General features: G+C 43.7%; 1 protein-coding gene across 1 annotated transcript; it reads left to right on the top strand.

The window, feature by feature from the left end:
• The first annotated feature begins 1,456 nt into the window (after positions 1-1,456).
• On the top strand, positions 1,457-14,784 carry lurap1 (leucine rich adaptor protein 1). Its single transcript, XM_061240091.1, has 2 exons — positions 1,457-2,303; positions 10,857-14,784. Exons 1-2 carry the CDS (start codon positions 2,094-2,096, stop codon positions 11,556-11,558), a joined length of 912 nt encoding a protein of 303 aa, XP_061096075.1. The 5' UTR covers positions 1,457-2,093; the 3' UTR covers positions 11,559-14,784.
• Positions 14,785-15,615: the final 831 nt, after the last annotated feature.

Raw genomic sequence — 15,615 nt, 5'->3', positions numbered from 1 at the left:
ACAACCTTCATGTACTGACACACACTCTGTCTTTTGTGAATATCAATCATGTAAATATCTGTATAGCCAATGGTAGACTTTCCACATCAGATCTCCTGTATTAACTGCAACCCTGTTTGAAGTCAGTGAAACAACAGATGGATTGCAAACCTGATGTGTGTGTAGGAGGTGGATGAAAAATATTTAATTTTCACATTTTAACAGCTGTTGCCATGGTATTTCTCTCAGCTTGTGTGCCATCACAAAGTCGAGCCAAGTACATTTTCTGTGCTATCGGCCATGTGGTTGAGACACACGGTAACTGATACTGGTTTAATGATCATGAAAATCCCTCTACGCATACAGACCATGTCCCATATAGACAGAAGCATCTGCTGTTGTGCAGCTAACCATCATTTAACCTATATATAATCTTCTTAATCATTAATCTGCCTAAAGCGATATATGATCAGATCTGTTCTGAGTAGAGATCAACACTGTGCTGAAATAACTATGCATTGTGTTATTTCAAATCACATCAGTCATTAGTCTCACTTTTACACTCTTCTAAACTCTATATTTTTGAAATTGCCATGTTTTCACTTCAGGATGACTTTAAGCCTCGCTGTAAGGTTTAAAGATGCAGATTTTGATGGTGATGATAGTAGTGACTGTTGTTGTTACTATAATAATAATAATAATAATAATAATAATAATAATAATAATAAATAGATTAATACATTTATCATGTATTTATTTATTAATGTTCTTCTGATCCAATGAATGTTGGAATTTTCAGTCTACCTTCCTTTACATTCCACATAAACGTATGCTAGGCGGCACGGATGGTGCAGTGGGTAGCACTGCCGCCTCACAGCAAGGAGGTCCTGGGTTCGAATCCCCGTCGGCCGGGGCCTCTCTGTGCGGAGTTTGCATGTTCTGATTGGAGAGTCTAAATTGCCCGTAGGTATGAGTGTGTGAGTGAATGGTGTGTGTGCCCTGAGATAGACTGGCGACCTGTCCAGGGTGTATTCCTGCCAATGTATGCTGGGATAGGCTCCAGCCCCCCTGCGACCCTGATCAGGATAAGCGGGTTCAGATAATGGATGGATAAACGTATGCTACTTTCTTGGCTTATCTTAATGTGTGCTTCGGATATTCTTAAGAGGTATATATTTTTGACCTCTGAGTTGGAATTATTTTCAACCTGAGAGAATAATTTCCTGTGAGCAAAAATACATGCTGCTGCATGCATGCTACATGTATGACTGATAAAAGCAAGAAATAGCCCTGCTCTTATCACTAACACAACTAAGCTCTCAATACGATTACATAATAATATTGATGGTGACAGCAGTATAAGTATTGTCAACATGAAAATATTAGTTTTTATATTATTTATATTACGGTAATTATGTCGTATTACCGTACTTACGGTAATCAAGTTGCGCTTCGTGTTGTTTTCTGCTTCGGTCGCTTTCGGGCAGGTGGAATCTGCGTCCAGATACTTTGGCTAAAGATCGCCTGACATGAGCAATTTGTATGAGGTAATTTCAGGAAGACGGAAAAGGGATATTCTATTCCACAATAGTGATTTTTCGCTGCGCCGGTGTATAAATATGGTTAGCCTGGAAATATCTGACATGGTGAGATGCGACAATTAGTCTCTGGCTAGCTCTCGGAACGCGATGTAACTTGTAGCTAGCCAACGCATCTCTCTGGAAAGCTGTGGGCATTGTTAGATGCTGTCATTTCAACCTTTGAATAGAAATGTAATAAATGGAGCACGTGGAGAATTCGGGGGAAAATGGGAGATCAAGCTCGTTTTCAAACTGACTGAAAAATTGCCTACTCTTTTTGCAGTATCCAAATGAAATTGCCGCAAGTGTGGGCTTTTTTTCTTTATATTTTTCTGCTGGCAGCCAGTGTCAGTAGCTAACTATTGGGAAGCTTTTCTCTTTTTTGATCGAGTAACGCGAAAAACAGCCTCATGTGTCCACTGTAAATTATGAATATATTGATATTTCCACAATAAGCTGGTAATGTTCGCTTAATTCGACGAAATCTACTACAAATAGCCTATTAGAAATAATAGAGGAGTAAAACGGGAAATTATGGATGAAGGTAATGTTCACGAAACTATACCAGATTTAAAAGACCTAGAGCTCAAAATTGGGAGGAAAACGCCTGAGGGACTGCTTAAGTGGATGCGAGAAGATGCCTCGCATCGTGGAGACAGTGTTCTAAAAACACAGGAATGTAAAGATCTGGACCTCGGGAGGAAGGGCCTCACCGAAAAAATAAGAGACTTAAAACTGGAAATGGTAAGATCATCCATTTGTGTTTTCTTAAATAACTGTCATTCTCTTAATGCTTGGCTTTATCATGTCTATTGCCATATGAAGTCACTTCACCTTATAACAGAATGCAAAATATGAAATGGTCACTCAAACATAATGTTTTTACGACATAAATAAAATAACATAAGACTACCATCTCCAAAACCTTGAGCACAAATAAGGAACAATGTTGCTTTTTAATGCTGGAAAGCTGTAACCTATCAAAGCTGGAAGCTTGGAATTACATTTGGCTTTATATACAGTTTATGTAAAGTCTTTGATATTCGCAAAACGAGACACGTAATCTATAATTTAGTTCCATTTAAGTCAGCCACCCCTGCAGGTGGCTTGGTTGCTAGGAGATACCAATATATCTGTTGCTGCGTGTTGTTTCAGGTTGGGATACTATATAAGATGTATTTCTGATTATTATAATGCAGTTGCATGTGCAGTCGCTGCAGTACAGGAACCCTTCAACCCTGCTACCCGGTGTTGCTACAAAAGCACAATGCATTATGCAAATTGCATAAACAATTAATAGTTATTTTATGAATAGTAATAAAATAGTCAATGGGTTTTGCATTGTGCTTTTACTAGTAGCTACACTGCAGTGCTTTAGGGTTTAGGGCTTGATATATTGCTGGTTGTGCTTGTCAGCTGCTTATGAAAACAAAACCCCAGCAGTTGCAGCCTGCTTTCCCAGTGTGTGGAATGCCCTCAAACATAGGGATGGGGATAGATGCATAGGTCCTGTGGTTTCTGCTGTGGCACAGTAGTAAAACCCACAATAGTAAAACCCCTTCACATCTCAAAAAGGATTGATTTCCATTCTGCTCCTGAAGTTTAAAAAAGGCCTCCTAGTCTAGTCTCTGATTTATTTCTCCTTTTTCCGACTGTACAATAGAGGGCTTTTGGGTGATATTGAAGTGTGCCACATTCTCCCCAGAGTGGTTCCTCCACTGGTGGACAGCTTTCAGTCGCTACCTCGGGAAATGTATTGTCAGTGTAAATAAATCACATACTTTAGATTCAAAGCAAGAACACTCATTATATTCCATTGAGATGCGGGGCAACTCCACAAAAAATGTGCCTTGTGCTGATAAATGGAAACCTTTTGTTGCAGAGTGCAATACTTATAAATACACACAGCTTAACAGTACTTGTTCCCCAGATATGTAAACAGAGACTCAATTGGCCACTGCTCACCAGTTTATCTCCTAGCTGTGGAGCATTTTCCGTGATTCATGTGGTCATAGTTACTCTTTGAGAATTCCACTGTGGTGGTCAAAATGAGGCCTTCTATTGGTTAGAAGTGGATAATGCTGCACTCAAAATTCCATGTTCCATTTTGTGCAGAGATTTATTTTGAATGTAGTTTCTTTAACGGCTGTGGCCAGGATCATCACATTGATAACGAGCAAATAAAAATGCAGGCTAATCAATATTCACATGTGAAGTACTATCTGTCTGCTACTATAAAACAAACCCTTTGCCCTGTAGTACCTCACATTGCTACATTATTGCTTGAAAGATTGTTGCACAAGATATTGTCCAATGTTTTTTCAGCACAGTTATGAGCAGGCAATATTTTCACAGTTCAAGACTGTTCCTTCTTATTGATGAACTAGGTGGATTTATGCTTCATTTTCCCTGTGCTCGATAGCATTCTCGCAGCATTTTCTATCCACTGACGATAGGCAGGCACACTGTTGAAATTTTTTGTTTATCCTAAGAGTTGTATTTAGGCAGACATATTTAGCCTGTCCCAGAGGAAATCATCCGCAGTGTCATTTGCCTTCGTGTCATCATTGTGATTGAATTGGAAACATCGGTGCCGTAAATCACCAGGCAGCACTGCATGCTGGTCACATGTTAACAGCGATCTCCATTCAGTCTGAGGATGTTGTGGACATTTGTGTGATTAACAGACATCTTTCAGCGGAGCTACTTATGTGGAGCTGAGCCTGGCTGATGTCAGCTCTATGAAAGGATTTGCACAGCCCCAGACAGTGCAGTCTCATCACGATTCCCTCCCCTAACGGCCATGGCTGTCCTTCACTCACTCTTTCTGTTTGCTCTCTGTTCTCAACATGGTGTGGAAGGCTCATCACAGGGCAGTATCATTATGCATTTCGCATTATTACTGTATACACCCAGAAGAATGGCTAAGGCCAAACTTTGTGCTAATAACCCTGACCTGAGAGTAGACTACCATAATTAGATCTGAGTACACATTACATGTACAGTACAGAAGGGACATGGTTGTGGTTTGGCTATTTTTAAAGTCTCTACACTGTCATTGGGTGTCTTAAACACAGCTGGTAAAAAAGGCAGGGAAGCAGTCTCATCCCTTCTGAATAAGGGAGCAACCTTAAATAGATTGTGCAGTGTCAATGTTTGCATCCACACGATCTGTCTGCACAATGTTTGCAGAATGTCCATATTTTGAGAATCTTAACCTAGATCTGGATAAATAAGCAGACTGACTTCCACAGATTTGTTTGCTCTCTCCTCTGAATTGAATGAAATTCATTCCATTTCATGGCCTAGTGCTTTTGACAGGGTGCAGCGATGTGGTACATTCTCACAACAAACATGCTCACACACAGTGTGTGCATTCTTTTTCAAATACTGTACATCAGTCAAACCAAGAACCATGAAAGACTGCTGTCAGTTGCTGAATGGTAGGATGAAGTTATGACACTGTGCCATGTCATTGTGTTCTTGCTTCACTCACGGTCACAGGGGCCTGTGTGTGAGAAAGTGTCTGTGAGGCCTAGATTTAGTATAATCTGCCTGGGTCCCTGAGGGTATAACTAGACTAGAGGGCCCCAGTGTGTACATACTTCTGTTGGTCATATATCATGTATAGTTATTACTATACATGATACACATGAGTTAACTTTCATAGGGTGCAGCAGTGAGGCTAAAGATTTGCTTCATTTTTAATAGAACTTTCTCTGGTCACTTTCTTTGGAGTGTGTATGATTATAATAGTAAATGGACTGCATTTATATAGCACTTTTATCCAGAGCACTTCACAAGTGATGCCTCACTCATGCCATTCACCCATTCACACACTCTCGGCGGTGCATGATACCAACCGTCATGGGGGGGTAGGCCTCTTGCTCAAGGACACTTGAGGACGGGGGATCGAACATTCAAGCTTCCGACTTGACAACCGTTATTACCTCCTGAGCTGTTGTACCAGCATCCTTCTTCATTGACCTCCTTTACCATCCATCTCATTTCGTTTAGAAAGATCCAGAATGGCACCGTGTGCTGCCCAGCGCCTCCTCACCCGCTCACCCTCTCACAGGCTGTGCAGATGGAGCAGGGGTCGCGTGTGCGTCAGCCCCGCTCCCCTCTGTGAAAGCTGAAGGACTGAGCCAGCGCTCGTGTCTGTTCCTGCAGAACCCACGGCCTGCGCAGAACTCTATGCGGCATGTAGCTGTGCTGTGCAGCACGGTCTGTCAGGATATCAGCTGCTAGCTGCTGATGCTCTAACAACACCCGGCAGACCTATTCATCATGTTAAACTGCATGAGAAAAAGATACTAAAATGTAATCTTTTCTCTTGTGCTGCTTCTGTTCAGCTTAGCACAGCTTCATTGGTACACCATGAAACACACAACCTGAAAGAATAAGCTTGATTCCAGTTAAGTTCTACTGAAATCTTAGCCCACTAACAAAAATCTACTGTTGGCTTGATTGTTAGCTCAGGTCAAATTGTGAGTAGGCATTATATTTGTTTTCTTTTCTTTTTGAGGGTGTTAGGATAGTTTACCTCATGAGATAGAAAGTGCAATTTACACTACTTTAAGAAACAAATTGGTGTAAATGGTTCATTTTACTGGCTTTTTTAATTGAAGGTTGAACAATGTTGAGTTAGCAAATAGTATCTGCCATGAATCACTGGGTGACATCCTTTATCCTCTAGTGCGAGGGGAATTAAATGACCTATGTTAATCCAGTTCATTAGATGAAGTGCCAGCTGTCAAAGATTTGATGCCAGCATTCCCCTTAGTGTCCCTTCAGTGGCAGATCTCCTTAAATTGCTTCCACACTGTCTTGCTTACTTGCTTGTTCTCAGTGCTCTCAAAACATTCAGAACACTTTTACAGGTTTTTCACACAATGCTGGCAGGAATAAACGACTTGCACATTTAATTGACAGGGGAGCTGCAATTAATTATTTTAAACTGTCAGACAGTTTCAGCTTATTCACTGCAACTGCGGTTTGTGTTATAATAAGACTCCATATTGTTGATGGTGAATCATTGTACGCCAGCAGTATAAGAGAACTGAGGAAATTTGACCATTCCACTGTAAAATGTGAAATTCTAATCCTGATGAAGTGCATGCATTGAAAATGCTTGATGATGATTTAGCCATGTGGTTTTGGCATAGAGGAAACTAAACACATTGAGAGAATGTTCTTTATGTGGGCCTTTAGTTTTGTCAAAATTCCCCGGTATTCCAGTTTATTCCTTTATTTATCCACATTGTTTCTGGACCCTCTATACCTCTTATTTATATCTAAATACTCTTCCAGTTTTAACTTGGTCTCAGAACCAGTTTTGAGAAACACAGCAGTGATATAGTATGTTTATTAATACTTCAAGTCGGAGAAGCATCATTATTTGACACAATAAATGTCATGTAAAATCATCTAGAGTTTTATATTTTTTGGTTATAATTTATGCCTTTTTTCATACGGTGCTGTTACAGCAGAACTCATCTGAAAGCCTATTAGCGTGGGTTTACTTCACAGTGTGGCTGTGATTAAGTGAGCGTGTTCGTTAATGTAGAATGGAGACCATGACAACAGGCTGATGAATTGTTAGAGAAAAGGGGGAGAGTGTTTCCCTAGTCAGCAGCCCTACTGCCTGGTGGCCTTTTCTTTCCAGCTGACTGAAACAAAACAGAGCTGGATGTGGTTGCTTTCAATGGAAACCTCCTTGGGAAAAAAAGGTTGGCGTTAGAGGGGTTTTTGGTGAGCTATTCTCTATATATTAGGGTATATACGCTATACCCTGCTCTATGGCCCAAACGTGTCTGATGTCCATGTTTGGTAATAGTGCTACTGTGCTATTTGAGATACCATTTTTGGAATGAGACAGATTAAGTTGATGAGGTCTCTGGTGTAAAACCCAGCTATGACCAGCTTGACAGCTACCAGCTATTTCAAAACTTAGCTTGAGCTGGTGAAACCATGTAGAGTATGCAGCTGGTCTGAACTGGTCAACCAGTTACCAGCTGTTTCAAAGCCTAGTTTGAGCAGTTTTTTTCAGCAGGGTTGTTAAACCCTCAAATTGTGGTTCACTGTGTTTACTAAAGGACCCATGGCATTTACCATTCAGCAAATCAAACTTGTCTCTCTACAGTGAATAATCTGTGTGAGTGTTCTCCTGTGCATCACTCAGAGTTGTTGTGATTGGGGGCATATAAACTGTTCTTGCCCCACATTGCAAACCTCATGATGATCTTGAAGCCGGAATATGAAATATTATTTTATGTTCCTCCCTGGGTCACATAATATTTTTTGATTGATGCTTGGGGAGCACTTACTGTACTTAATCCTCTTCTGACAGAACCTGGTAGCCCTTGGGTGATCTATGGGTGTATTTCAATGGTGTAGTTAGTTTTCTGCTGGTTTGATAGCTCTACCATTTTATTTTAGTGGATTTTATATGCCTTTGGTTCCTGCAGTCTATATAATATTCAAGTGAAGAAGGGAGCTAGCTTACATAGTACAGGGCTATGATATTGTGACGCCACTGGAAGATGCTTACTGATTAGGACTCTCCACTGTGTGCTTATAGTGTGGTTGAGATATCATTCATGCAGCTAAAGGGAAAACGGGTTACGCTAACTCGCAGGGATTAGACGACAGACGCCCGGGCTGGCACAGCGGCGGCAGCTGTGGTTGGAAACGGACTCTCTGAAGGCTGTGAAAAGAGGGGCTCCTTCCTCTCCCCGCTCCAGGCTTCCTCCCGTGCGCTGCAGACTCCCACACAGAGCGCGGCGGCTGGGACGCCGTCGTCAGCAGGGAGCTCAGCTCGGAGCCCTGGGAATGTTTCCGGGCCTCGCTCATTAATCTCGCGGCTCACGAGGGCTCTGCCCGCAAAAGGCCTGACGTCTGTGCTCCTGGATGCCAGCGCTTTTATTACGGCACGCACAAATAACGCTCTCCAGTTTTCACCCTCTAATTCCAGAGTTCGCCATCAGCAGAAATCTGTCAGGAGCTCAGAGATGCAGCTTCTGGATTCGTGTAGCATGCCACCCCTGTATCCGGTACATTTTCCCCATCTGACTGTCTGAGCTGTTGGCCTCCAGCTGGGATGTTTGTTCCCAATGTTTAGTGATTTTCTGATGTGACAGCGTGAGTCAGAGAGAGAAATCTTATAGAGTCATGAATGTCAGTTTGTATTGGCCACCCTCTTGTTTTATGGTCTTTCTGTTGAAGGGTTCATTGAAGGGGTGGTCTCCCGGTGTCTGATTGTTGTATTATATGACTGTAACCCACATCCAAGCTCATTTAGCTAACACCGCTCTTTAATGTCTGTGGAATTATTTATCTCCAACTGAGTACAAAAGCGCAGTTGGTGAATTCTGTATACATCTACTCTGAATTTATGGAGCCTTCATTTAATTAGCTTTGTCACACTTTGGGTGGCATAATCACTCACAGATTTCAAACCGTTTCACAAGCCTCATCACACTATATGCATAATATCACATATGCTATGAGCTGCCACATGTTAAATGATAGTATGTCACATCATTGAGTTAATTAATGCACATTTTTTTCTGGCCAAATTGTGACAATATTAAAGTGGCAGTGCCTCATATGCTGTATGTGGATGTTTATTGTTTCTGACATGCTGGAATCTGCTGTTGGAGGTCAGTGTTGTAGAGGAGTGAGCCATTAACATTTCATTTTGGAAGGAAACTATGTCTTAGACAAACAGACATATTCGAGAAAATACCCTTGGGTGGGTAGGGGTCAAGGACTGGAGATGTTAATTAAAATATAAATCCACCATGTAGTTCCTTATCTGTTTTCATTTAGAAAATGTATTTCTAAAATTCTCTCATTACATAACGTCTCTGACAGTGAAACCATAACAACGGCTGCGTAGGCCATAAAAGAACAGATATCTGTGTTTGGTGCAGAAACTCACAAATATCTATATCTACAGTATATTTTTGTGGGCGTGACATAGAAGTGTCTGGAAAACAAAACTGTAAACCAGCATTAAACATTAAAACAGCAAATCTCATTAAACAGTTTGGTATTTAGAACGGTCTTTAAATATATTTTGACAGGGTAAAGAGAGCTCTAGAGCATTGTGCGGTGGGTGAGGGTGTTGGGGGAGGTGTGCGTTGGGAGGTGGGCTGAATGATCCATGGGTCCCCGGGGGCTGCGTTATCGAGTGACCTGCAGGGAGGAGGGTGGGAGAAGCAGAGCAGTACACCGTGAAGGCTGCAGAGTGTGTGTGTGTGTGTGTGTGTGCGTGTGTGTGTGCGCGTGTGTGTGTATGTGTGTGTGTGAGTCTGTGTGTGTGTGTGTGTGTGCATGTGTGTGTGTGTGCATGTGTGTGTATGTGTGTGTGTGTGTGTATGTGTGTGTGTGCGTGCGTGTGCGTGTGTGTGTGCGTGCGTGCGTGCGTGTGTGTGTGTGTGCGTGCATGCATGTGCGTGCGTGCGTGTGAGTGTGTGTGCGTGCGTGCTCATGCGTGCGTGCGTGTGTGTGCGTGTGTGTGTGTGTGTGTGTATGTGTGTGCGTGTATGTGTGTGCGTGCACGTGTGTGTGTATATGTGTGTGTGCATGAGTGCGTGTGTGTGTATATGTGTGCGTGCGTGCGTGAGTGCGTGCGTGCGTGCGTGCGTTTGTGCGTTCCATTGGACAGGCTGCCATATCGCTCAGTTGGCACTGATTAGCACATGTGACCCAGCTGCTGTTTAAAAGTGTCGTGGGTTCAGCTGCCAGCCTCCCTCTGCATTGGGCGATGTCCAGAGTGCACTGTGATTTTTGGATGCTTGCTGGGCAGGAGGGGGATTGGTGCTGACAGAGCTGTCTTAATTCTCTTAAGTAATTATTGCATCTTCTAGCCTCTCCCCCATGGCAATTTCCTGTAATGAATTACGTGTTTTTACGCAACCATGGTTTCTATTTCCTTTTGCTTATCTAACTTCATCTGCTCCCCCAAACACTAAGTCTGAGGTGGTGGGAGTTATATTCCTCTCTGTTTTCATTCATTATTCAGGGCTTTGACATGGGAATAAACACTGTTTACCCATGACATGATTTTCAGTGGCAAATGAATCTAAAAATTAACTGCTGTCTGTCCATTTCTTTCCCCTCCCCCATTTGTTCCTCTCAACCCTTCCGCTCTTTGGTTTTTCATCCCTCCCCCTCACTCCCACACCTTCTCTGTCTTCCTGTTTGCACCCCCCCCTCTCTTTCTCTCTCTCTCTGAATCCCTGTTTTCCGTTTTCCTTTGCCCTGGTCTTTCCCGCCACCTGCCCCCAGGCTCACCTGCGCTCCGTGGATGTGAAGATCCTGCAGCAGCTGCTGGCGGTGCACGAGGGCATCGAGGCGGTCAAGTGGCTTCTGGAGGAGCGCAGCACCCTGACCAGCCACTGCAGCAGCCTGACCAGCAGCCAGTACAGCCTGGGCGAGGGACTGGACACCTCCCTGAGGGGCAGCTGGAGCAGCCTGCAGGACCCCAACGACAAGCTGGACAACATCTCCGTGGGCAGCTACCTGGACACCCTAGCCGACGACATGGACGAATACTGCCCCTCCAGCTCCGAATCGGTCCTGTGCTCCACCCCCCTGGGGACGGACGCGCCCGACCGGACAGGGGGCGCGGCGGGGTCCCCCCTGGTCAGGTCCGAGCACCTCAAAGAGGAGCCCCAGGTCTGGGCCAAGCAGGAGGGCCCCAAACCTCAGGAGGGTGGGAGAACCGCGTCCTCCAGCAAGGACGGTGGCCAGGTGCAGCCGGGCAGGAGTAACGGTTTCCCGGATAAGGGGAGCAGGCAGGGCGGCGCCCCGGAATCGGCCCGGGCCTGCCTCGCCGAGAAGCTGGGGAAGAACCAGAGCCCCAAACTCAAGCCCTACAAGAACGGCAAGATCGACCTGGAGGGGTGCAAGCTGAACAGCAAAATGCACCTGGAGTACGACGCCCACTGGCGCTGGGTGCAGTCGCAGGACGACGTGACGTTTTTGTGAGACGCGCCAGCGGTCAAATCCACTCCATCCCTGTAGTGTTTCTATTAGGAGGCATTTAGACTGCAGCCCCCCAGTGAAAGCACTGCAGAGGTACAGGGGGTTGCTGGCTGGTTGAAGTTGGCAGTGTAACCACGGTTAATCGGTTACGTCGTGCAGTGCTCCTCAGGTGTGTTTCATGTCCAGACTCGCAGGATGATAAGCTGTGTTCTGTCCTTAGCTCCATAAGTACGGTTGCACAGTTTATTTTAGTGCCACTCTCTCCATGCTATGAAGGCGGTTCTGAACAGGCACCTCACAGCCAGTGTCCACCATCAATGTGGAGGTTGGCAGCATTGCTTTTGTTAATAAAAAAGAACTAAATTTTTTGGCTGGAATTTTACTTTGGTCACAGTTATATCAAATTGTTTACTGAACCGCTAAGCATTAATCACGCACCGGACAGAGTCAGTCGATGTTTCAGGAACAGTGCTAATGCAATACTGTACCGTAATTTCGAATTGGTTTGTACATTTACTTTTTGTGAGTAGGCCAAAATATCAATTTAATCTCTACTTTGGGTCTATTGCAGTAGCTGTGGTTGGTTGCTGTCATTACAAGTGTACTTAAGCACACCTGTGTAATTGTAGATGTATGTATAATGCCATCCTTCAGATATAACTTATCAATTGCAATACAATTTTGCTGTAAATCAGGTGTGTCATTGGTTGTTATTATATTATATTGCTGCTTTTGGTAATTGTGTTTCTTTCAGTACAGTACTAATCAATATAATCAAATTAAATATTATATAACTTAATTCACGCCACGTGCACTGTTGTACATGTTGCTAGATATTCCATTGATGATTCAGACACTATTTGTGGTTTGTTGTTTTTCCATCCAGTGAACAGCAATAAGCCTTGTCAGAGGTTATCTGTATGGCTGGGTGAATGTAACATATTGAAGGCAGTATCAGTTTTAGTCATAAGAATTTAGCAGAACGCTTCAATCAATCATCTTGACTCACTGGGGAATCTTCATAGGTCACAGAAAGTGACCGTAACAGAGAAATGTCCAGTGTTTCACAAGCCACTAGGAGCCCTGATGCAGCGGCAGACATTCCCCCACCGTTAAAAGCCAGTGTTCGTGGCAATGCGTGCTTAAGAGTTTCCATGCCTGCTAAATTTGTGCTGCTATGTTGCAGTTAACTGGGTGGAAAATGGTGTGAAAGAGCAGCACTGAGTGCCTGGGGTTACTGCTGCAGGAGGCCAGGCTCCCAGGGAGCTGAGCCATTGTGAAAGGGCCCTTCCCTCCTGCTCTGGGCACAGCGTTCCCTCTCTCCTCCACCTAAATCGCTCTCATAGCTACGGTAGCTAGTTGTTCTCTCAGGCCAAACGAGATGCATGTATAATCAGTGTGTAATGTCTAACTGAGCCTGCAGATGCAGTGCAGACTCATCGCAGGTTAGTGGCTAAGTGGACTAAGCCTGTACGTGAGTGGACCTTTGCATTCAAATGACCCAGCCTCCCACGTTTTTCAGTTAAACGCTGACAATCATTGTTGTTTTCTCCCATCCTCCTGCCTGTGTTTCGCTCTTGCATGGTATCCCCTCAGCAGTCTCAGCGGTGTAGAGTTTTTACGGTTCCTCTCAGCCCCAGAACACTGCCCCCCTTCTCCTCCATCTTTCTGCTGCACTTGGGCTTTCAAAGGAATGGCCGGCTTCCAGTCGCGCTGTGACTAGCTGGAAAGGCTGCGCCAGCAGACATCAGGACCCAGTCATGCACAAGTGTACAATAAGGATTGTCATGCGAAAACGGTGACCTTGGACCAGTTCTGAGGATGGCAGGGGTCTGAGCCAAATTCCGTTTCCAAAGTGTGTAGACACAATTCTGTTAACCATTTTTTTAACCACTGTTTCTGTTCTGTTTAAGTGGGATTCTAGTACTTCTAATGACAAAATGGTAACGTTCATCTTTGGTCGGGTACATGTTCCCTATTGTGACAAATCTGCTGAAATATTCCAGATTGTTTAGTTATACAGATGTTCTGGCAGTGATGAAACATCCAAAGAGTTTTCTTATGGTTGTTTGTGGTATAAATCAACTCCCCCATATGGAAGAACCATCATTTTTATATGGCCCTCTATCTGAATAGTCCTTTGGCAGATACATTAATTTAAATTATATGTTTGTATAATGTGATCGAAATGTATTTCTGAATATATTTGAGATGTATAGAAATATGTATATTAGAATATATTTTCATAAAATGTAATGTTACTGTTTATCAATTAGGCAGTTTTATTATATTTCTTGGAATGTTTACTATAATCAGTTGCTATAAGTGAGTTTTTGGTCAGTTTTCTCATGTAGGCATTCACCTTATTTTACTTTGGACCAGGTTACCAGCCAATACAGAAAAATGGCCTGATTTTACAGCCTGCTCATTGATTCTGTACCCTAGAATACGTTTCACAGCTTAGTCACTCTAACTGTCCTGCTACTTCCATGGTAAGGTTTTTTATGAAGAACTACATACCCATATGTTGTATATCCAACCATCAGTATCCCTGACTCCTTTCCCCGGTGTACATCCCACTCAACTGTCATTGAGTGCCTGGGAACTTTCTCAGATCTGGAAGCCGGCGGCACGCAATAATGAGTTAAAGCACGGAAAGAGGCTTTGAGCAGCTAGCAGTTGGGGCTTGTCGGACAGTGTTTGATTGGCTAATTAAGTTTCCACAGCGCTGGGTGTGGAATGGTCCGTGGAGCCTCTACTTCCAATGCCCCCTGTGCCTCTGAATAATCCCAGTATTGACTTGTGTTTGAAGCACCTGATCTCTGCTGAAAGAAGGGAGCTGTTTAGCTCAGCTTTTCTTTCTTGTTTTCAATTGTGTGTGTGTGTGTGTGTGTGTGTGTGTGTTTGTTTCTGAGTGTCAGGAAAGATGTGGGGAGGGATGGTGCAGGGTATTTGTTCACCTTACAGGACTGGAGCAGAAGAAAAGCCATTGAGACCAACTGTGATGCACTGGATCCTGCTGCCAAATTGACTTTGATTTTGGTTGTGCTTGAATCATAGGGTTTATTTTTAGTTGAATGACTCTGTTCATGGAGTAGTATTTTGGAGACCAAGCTTTTGTTCTCTTGTAAAATGTATGAAAGTATGAAATATGCATTATTCTGGATGTTATACAGTATGCAACTGTACAGTGCTTATGAACATTAAAGTATGCTATATGGTAAACCTATCTCTTTGAATATGTATATTTAGTGTGTTTTAAATCTTTTATGAGACAAAGTCTTAATGGGAAGAGAGATGGTTATTAATCATAGCGTCAATGAAACAGTCAAAGAGCATTATTTTGGCAGGGAATTTCAGCCGACTGCCCCCGTGTTCCAGGGTCTCTGGGGTTTTCAGCCCATCAGCCTTGGCATGCATTCAAATATTTCAGTGGAGAAAAAGAAAACAGGGCAGAGACACATTTGTACTTTCAGTAACCATAAGCCCGTTGTGTCCACTGTTGTGGTTGTGCTATTGGAGAGCAGCTTGGTTTGCACATATCCCCGGGTTAGACCTTCTCCCCATTACTCAACCCAGGCTCGCAAACCCCAAGCCAATTGACGTTTGAAATCAGGGGTATTGATCTAAAGATCTGGTTTGAGCTCCCTGCCAGGTCCCTGCTCTGTCATCTTCATTATGATTAGAGGACTGGGATGAAGCTTAGGGGAGGTCTGTTGCCAGGCACTACACTGGAATGTATAAGCAGTTCCTAAGGGAAGTGGGCTAATATTCCGACTGTATCAGCCTATAACCGAGGCTGCTGATTGGGCCCACAGGAGACGTGTTTTAGAGACCTCTCAGCTGCTGAGACAAAAGTCTCGCTCTCATTGGATGCTGTTGATATTAACATCTCTGACTGTCCCTGGTCTGCTGGTTGGCCCTCCAACCTACCCGTACTTTGATGAAGCCATTTCTTCCAGAGTATTATGACTGGAGAGGGATGTTTGTTCCTGTTTGTGTGAATGGGATAAGCCACAGTGGGTGTGTTCAGCACAGAAGGGTGGGTTAAGAACAAGGG

Source organism: Conger conger, chromosome 4 (assembly GCF_963514075.1).
Source record: "Conger conger chromosome 4, fConCon1.1, whole genome shotgun sequence".
Lineage (NCBI taxonomy): Eukaryota > Metazoa > Chordata > Actinopteri > Anguilliformes > Congridae > Conger > Conger conger.
The sequence above is the reverse complement of the archived record's forward strand: the minus strand, read 5'-3'. Positions and strand labels throughout refer to the sequence as shown.

Coding starts and splice junctions, on each gene's coding strand:
- lurap1 (XM_061240091.1), top strand. CDS start 2,094: ATGGATGAAGGTAATGTTCACGAAACTATACCAGATTTAAAAGACCTA. Junction 2,304..10,856: donor GAGACTTAAAACTGGAAATG/GTAAGATCATCC, acceptor ACCTGCCCCCAG/GCTCACCTGCGCTCCGTGGA.